Source organism: Mandrillus leucophaeus, unplaced genomic scaffold (assembly GCF_000951045.1).
Source record: "Mandrillus leucophaeus isolate KB7577 unplaced genomic scaffold, Mleu.le_1.0 Scaffold291, whole genome shotgun sequence".
Taxonomy (NCBI): Eukaryota; Metazoa; Chordata; class Mammalia; order Primates; family Cercopithecidae; genus Mandrillus; species Mandrillus leucophaeus.
This window is the reverse complement of record NW_012103043.1, coordinates 309,468-316,858: the sequence shown is the minus strand read 5'-3', so window position 1 is coordinate 316,858 and position 7,391 is coordinate 309,468. Positions and strand designations below refer to the sequence as shown.

The 7,391-nt window shown below is 42.6% G+C and overlaps 1 protein-coding gene across 1 annotated transcript in view; it reads left to right on the top strand.

Moving 5' to 3' along the window:
• The window catches only part of CLTCL1 (clathrin, heavy chain-like 1), a 115,241-nt gene that overhangs the window by 59,286 nt on the left and 48,564 nt on the right, over positions 1 to 7,391 (top strand). Inside the window, exons 7-11 of the mRNA XM_011986070.1 lie at positions 110 to 307; positions 1,195 to 1,395; positions 1,490 to 1,642; positions 2,203 to 2,325; positions 4,850 to 4,987. Of these exons, the coding sequence (XP_011841460.1) occupies positions 110 to 307; positions 1,195 to 1,395; positions 1,490 to 1,642; positions 2,203 to 2,325; positions 4,850 to 4,987 (813 nt within the window). The remainder of the gene's footprint in view (positions 1 to 109; positions 308 to 1,194; positions 1,396 to 1,489; positions 1,643 to 2,202; positions 2,326 to 4,849; positions 4,988 to 7,391) is intronic.

The following is a 7,391-nucleotide window of genomic DNA, read 5'->3' as shown; positions in this document are numbered from 1 at the left end:
GAGGGATGGTAGAGGGAACATGGCCGAGGGATGGTAGAGGGGAACATGGCTGAGGGATGGTAGAGCACTCTTCTAGGCCGGGCCGCTCTCACTTGTCGGGTCCTTACAGGTGCTGTCAGTTTGTGTTGAGGAAGATAATATTGTGAATTATGCAACCAACGTGCTTCAGAATCCAGACCTTGGTCTGCGTTTGGCCATTCGTAGTAACCTGGCTGGGGCAGAGAAGTTGTTTGCGAGAAAATTCAGTACCCTCTTTGCACAGGGCAGCTATGCTGAAGCCGCCAAAGTTGCAGCGTCTGCACCAAAGGTGATAAACCTTGAATACTGTTCAAGTGTTCTGAGTGTTAAGAACCAACCTTGAGAGGAAAATAAGTCATAAAAGCATTTCACTACTGGTATTGCAGTCTATTAGTGTTATGTTAGGAGTTTTTAGTTTAAAATTTTTGCACCAATGGCTTAACAGTAAGGGAAGTAAACAAAAAGCACACTCTTGCTGCATCAGCACTTCTTCCTGTCTCCCACTTTGTGTGCATACATACCTCTCACCCAATGGCTTGGGTACAGTTTCACATTTTCGCAACTCAGAATTTTTCCACTCTTGCTGCCTGGTTGTCAAATATGCAACTGTACAGTACACCAAGTGGTTGATCCCTGTTTTATTTAGCAATAGTCCTGCTCTAGACTTCCTCCACTCTTTCAGAATATAGCATTTCTGCATAAGGCTTTTTCTTTAGTTTATTTCATTTGGATAAATTGTTCAGAGACTGGATCTGCTCCTGAGTAGATAAAGACTTTCAAGTTGCTGGTCCTTGAAAGAATTTTTCTTGTCTTTCAAGGGGTGGTTATGAACAAACCATTTCTAGCCTTCATCTGTGAATGTGAGTATTTTGAATTAGAATATAATGATAGCAGAACTTCACTACTACAAGACTGATTGAGAGGCTGAATTCTCACTGCAGCATGCTGGGGGAGAAGTAAGACCCTAAGTATGAAGCCACCTGGAGGACCTAGATTCCCCCATATTTATGGTTCTTATTGAAGATAGAAGCAGTTGCCTTAGTAGAGGACATTTTGTCCATGACAGAGCAGTGTGGAATTTCCACTGGCAGATTTTTGTTTTTACATAGAAGCAAGTTGAGTGAAGGGATCCCCCGTGATTACAACACAATGACCTATTTTTCCATTTATTACTAGGGAATCCTGCGTACCAGAGAGACGGTCCAGAAATTCCAGAGTATACCCGCTCAGCCTGGCCAGGCTTCTCCATTGCTGCAGTACTTTGGAATCCTGCTCGACCAGGGTCAGCTCAATAAACTTGAATCCCTAGAACTTTGCCATCTGGTTCTTCAGCAGGGGCGTAAGCAACTCCTAGAGAAGTGGCTGAAAGAAGATAAGGTAGAAACACTTGTGAGATGGTAGCCCCCCGCACAGCTTGGTCCAGGCTCCCTGCCCACCTCCTAACTTTGCCTTGTCCCTTGGCGTACCACAGCTGGAGTGCTCAGAGGAGCTCGGAGACTTGGTCAAAACCACTGACCCCATGCTCGCTCTGAGTGTGTACCTTCGGGCAAACGTGCCAAGCAAAGTGATCCAGTGTTTTGCAGAAACAGGCCAATTCCAGAAAATTGTACTCTATGCCAAAAAGGTAACGTGTGTTGAACCATCTGCATCCCACTCAACATGTGGTTGAGTGGTTGCTGATTTAAAGTTTATAAAATACCCTTCTTTATAAGTCCTCTGGTGTGAGAGTTGGCAGTGTTGCTATTAGGATCTTTATTGATATTGATCATATTGCATTTTCTTCAGTTTTTTATTTTCCTTAGTTTTCCAGTCCTTCCATATTCTTTTTATTTGGGAGCTTTATCTTGTTTTTTCTCTCCCTCTCTTCCTTCTGTATGTTAATTTGATATTTTGGCAGACTTCCAGATCTTGTCCCTGTGTGCTCACTGGCAGGCTGTGTTTGCACACAGATCAGGGAACTTATTTTTGGTCTGGGCTGTTTGTATAGTTAATTGTGCCTTCCATGGACATGAAATCAATTTATTTAATTGGATATTGTGTTTGGCAGAAGGTGGTACCTACAAATGATAATGTTGCTGCTCATTTCTTTGTTAACGTGAGTTTAAAACAAAGGATAGATAACTTCATTTTCTAATGCCCAGGGTTTTTCATTGATTTTCCTGATTGGTGCTCCCTTGCTTCTAGGTTGGGTACACCCCAGACTGGATCTTTCTGCTGAGGGGTGTAATGAAGATCAGTCCGGAACAGGGCCTGCAGTTTTCTCAAATGCTAGTGCAGGACGAGGAGCCACTGGCTGACATTAACCAGGTGAGCATAGGCAGTTTTGGACAACTTTTTGTGGCTTTTTAGAGCCATCTAGAAGATTCTTTTATTCATTTCCTGTTAACTTGTCTCAATGCTTTTCTTCATCTGCTATTAATCTTCCAGTTTTAAAAAATCTAGTGTACTTGGGGAGTTTGTCTTCTAGTCTTTACTATGTGAGTACTCATTGCTTCCTTTGTTTTGAAGTACTTTAGAGAATGTTTGCGTGGGTTTGTGTCTTTGGGTGGTGATGGTGTAGGGTGTGAGGATGTCATTTAGGATGCAGCCCTCCATCCCTCTCCCCACCCCAGTTACCACATCATTGTCTCTCCCTGACCATTGGCCTGAGCACCAGGAGCTAGTGCTGTTGCATCCCCCAAATGTTCATCCTGTGGGTGTCTGACTGACCTGGATCTACGTGAGCATCACCCTGTTTTTTAGTGTAACCTACTTAGAAATTAGATGTAAACACATGACAAGTCACTTTCAGTCAATTGGTACAAGGAACTCTGATGATATATAGATGTGTAACAAAGCTTGAAGCAAGGCATCAGGGCCAACAACTGTTCAGAAATAATAAGTGCAGTTATATGTGTTTATATGTCTGGGAATTTGCAGGTATTTTGGAGAACATGAATAAGAGATTTGAGACAAATTTACTTAGCTTTCAATAGGAAAGAAATTTCCAGTTCACATCTTGTTTCTAGTTCATATTTTAAAGTTGTTTAAAATATAAACTTCTCATACTTTATGAGAAGTTCTACAATTAGTAAGTTCTTTTTTATTTTCCTGTAAAGCTGTCCTTCAAAAACAATTACTAAATTTATTCCTATATTTCACATCTTAGTGAGGCATATTAATTATTTAAATTAACATCAATTTAACTTTAATAATTGTCTAAGTAAATGTTTGCATTTTCCCAGTTGTGCCCCAATAATATAATGATATATATGGGTTAAATATCAAGTATCAGCTGCTTTGTTAGTCAAGATTCTGCAGAGACAGAATCAGCAGCGTAACTCTAGCTATAGGAGAGGGAGCCTGGGCAACATAGTGAGACCCCATCTGTACCAAAAATTTTTTAAAACTTAGCCAGGCATGGTGGTGCACACCTGTGGTCCCAGCTACTCAGGAGGCCGAGATGGGAGGATCGCTTGAGCCTTGAAGGTTGAGCCTGCAGTGAGTGGTGACCTTGTCACTGCTTTAGCCTAGGCAATAGAGTGAGAACCCATCTCAGATATATGAGGGAGAATTGGCTCGTGATTATGGAGGCTGAGAAGTCCTGTGATAGACTGTCTGCAAGCTAGAGGAGACGTTGGATTCCAGTAGCGTGGCTCAATCTAAGTTTGAAAGTCTCAGAACCAGGGAAGCCGATGGCGTAACTCTCAGTCTGAGGCCAATGGCCTGAGAACCCTGGGGGGCCTTTGGGGTAAGTCCTGGAGTCCAAAGGCTGGGAAGCCTGGAGTTCTGATGTCCAGAGGTAGGAGGAGGAGAAAGTCCCAGCTCCAGGAGAAAGAGAGAAGAAATCTATTCTTTCCTTTTTTGTGCCCCCAGCTGATTGGATGGTGCTCCCTGACATTCAGAGTGGATCATTCCTACTTGGTCCCCCAACTCACATGCCAGTCTTCTCTGGGAACGCCCTCACAAACACACCCAGAAGGAATGCTTTACCTGCTCTCTATGTGTTCCTTAATCCAGTCAAACTGACACCTAAAGCTAAGCATCACAGCTGCCTCTAGGATGTGATTAAGTAATGTATGATTACTGCTTGGATCACTTGAGAGGATTCTGGGGGTTCATATGTTATAAAAATCACTCCCTTTCATATACTTCGGTAAAATACCTCACTGATAGGTGTGATGTAGGTGATATGATTTCACAAGATTATCAATAAATTAATGACCATAAATTACGTGAATTGTGTTGTTGTTGTTGTTGAGATGAGGTCTCTGTGTTACCCAGAATAGTCTTAACTCCTGGGCTCAAGGAATGCATGCATCCACCTCAGCCTCCTGAGTAGCTGGGACTATAGGCACACACCACCACACCTGGCTCTATGTGAATTGTGATGACATAAGAAAATGCAAAGGGGCCAGGAGCAGTGGCTCACGCCTGTAGTCCCAGCACTTTGGGAGGCCAAGGCAGGCGGATCACCTGTCAGGAGTTCGAGACCAGCCTGACCAACATGGTGAAACCCTGTCTCTACTAAAAATACAAAAATTAGCTGGGTGTAGTGACAGGTGCCTGTAATCTCAACCACTTGGGAGGCTGAGGCAGGAGAATCGCTTGAACCCAGGAGGTGGAGGACGGAGGTTGGAGTGAGCTGAGATTGTGCCTTTGCACTCCAACCTGGGTGACAGAGTGAGACTCCATCTCAAAAACAAAACAAAACAAAAAACAAAGGAAGGAACTAATTGTTGAATTTCTAAATGAGATAATGAGATAATATTTCAGGAACTATTTCAATACGAAAATGAAACACTGTGAATGAAAACACACTGAGTGAAAATGTGGCTTGGATATGTTTCAGATTGTGGACATTTTCATGGAAAACAGTTTAATTCAGCAGTGTACTTCCTTCTTATTGGATGCCTTGAAGAATAATCGCCCAGCTGAGGGACTCCTCCAGACATGGCTGTTGGAGATGAACCTTGTTCATGCACCCCAGGTCAGTGACATTGTAGGCTAACACCGAGAGGCAGAGCACCTGTGGCACCCCTCTGTGGGTTTGCAGACTTGAGCACAGTGGCTTTGGACTGGACTGGGCTTGTGCCAGATGTTTATCTTGTACTTCTCAGTGAACATTCCCCATGACTCCCCTTAAAAGGATTTTCCAGAAATCATGGTACAGGACTTTCATGGAAACAGTTATAATTGGGGCATCGTTTCTTTCTTTCTTCTTTTTTTCATTGTGGTAAAATATACATAACCAAATTTACCATTTTAACAACTTTTAAGTGTCTGATACAGTGGCATTAAGAACATTCACAATACTGTGCAACCGTTACCACTATATGGTTCCAGAACTTTTTATTATCCCAGAGTAACTATGTAACTGTTAAGCAATGACTCCTCATTTCCCAGCCCCTGACAACTGCCTTTCTAATCTGTCTCTATTAATTTGCCTTTTCAAGATATTTCATATACATGGAACCACAAAATATTTGTCCTTTTACCTGGCTTTTTTCACTTAGCATATTATTTTCAAGGTTCATCCACGTTGTAGCATGTGTTAGAAACACCTTCATTTTAAAAACTGAGTAATTGTCCACCATGTGTATATATGACTTGTGTTTATCCATTCATCCATTGATGAACATTTGGGTTGCTTCTACCTTTAGGCTATTGTGAATAATGCTGCTGTTCACATGGGTGTACAAAGATTTCTTTGAGACCCTGCTTTAATTCTTTTGGGCATATACCTAGAAGTGGATTTGCTGGATCATATTGTATAGTAATTCTATGCTTACCTTTTTGAAGAACCACCATACTGTGTTCCAGGAGGCTGCACCATTTTATATTCTTCCCAGCAATGCTCAGCAGTTCCAACTTCTGTATATCCTTGCCAACACATTTTCCCTGTCTAAAATAATAATAATAGTAATCATCTTAATGGCTGTGCAGTGGTATTGTGGTGAGGCATCATTTGTTGGCCTGAAACTTGTGGGAGGAAGGTATAATCAAATCACATGTCTGTGCTATTTTGGGTTAAATTTAGATATATATACAAGAAAGGGATTTAGAGGAGTTTGTATCAAGCTGTTCACGGTACTAAGTGGATAAGATTGTACAAGTTCACTTTGTTCTTTACTTGTCTCTTCTTTTTTGTTTTTTCTTTAATAATCACTTATTGTTTTTATAATTATAAAACAACATATTAAGTATATTGTTCTGTTACCTCAATTTATTCAAATCCACAGGTTAGCTGCTAAGAAGTGGGTCATATTCCAACTATAGGAAATTAAAGTGCTGTTAATTTGCTGCTTGGGGTCTATTGGACTCTTATGACTTTGTGAGTGTATGTAATAGTTTTTGGTGAATGAGATTTGAAACACACCAAGCGCCACTCAGAAACTTGGCAGACACCCAAAGGAATGCCCAGACCTTAAGGGGTGCAGGACAAGCAAGTAGTTGGGTGAGGTGCCAGCAGGCTCTGGCTTAGTGCCCCAGGATGCTGGCAGTCTTCTCTGGGCAGTGGGACTGCATGATGGTTTCTAAGTTCTCTAAAATACACTGTTGCTATGATGAGAAAATGTTTAAAAACAAGAAGTAAAGATAAACCTGAAGGAAACAAAGGATAGGAGACTCAGGTAAGTGCTAGGTGTTCTAAAGCCCTACTCTTAGTACTTGGTTTGGATCATCAACTCTATGGGGAACCAGAAGTGTGCATCACTCTGAAGTCGTCTGGTGTGTGACAGGGGCTGTGGTCACTCAGTTTGGCCATACCTGGTTGGTGATGCAGATCCTTGAAGGAATGAGAAAGAGTGTGCTGGGTGGCAGGGAAGGCACCCAGGAGCGTAGCTAGTCAAGACCAGCATTAGATACTGAGCGAGCACTCATTCAGCCATGTTGCAAGGCTACTGTGTTGACCTATCTAGTCTTAGTCCAAAAATTACTTACTTAAAGAGAATATTTAGTGGCTGGGTGCAGTGGCTCGCGCTGTAACCCCAGCATTTTTGAAGGCCAAGGTGAACAGAGCCCAGGAGTTTGAGACCAGCATGGACAACATGGCCAAACCCCATCTCTACAAAAAAATATAAAAATTAGTCGGGTGGGCCAGGCATGGTGGCTCACACCTGTAATCCAAGCACTTTGGGAGGCCAAGGCGGGAGGATCACGTGGTCAAGAGATCGAGGCCAGCCTGTCCAGCATGGTGAAACCCTGTCTTTACTAAAAATACAAAAATTAGCTGGGCATGATGGCGCGTGCCTGCAGTCCCAGCTAGTTGGGAGGCTGAGGCAGGAGAATGGGGTGAACCCAGGAGGTAGAGGTTGCAGTGAGCTGGGTGGGATCGTGCCACTGCACTCCAGCCTGGCAACAGAGTGAGACTCCATCTCAAAAAAAAAAAAAAA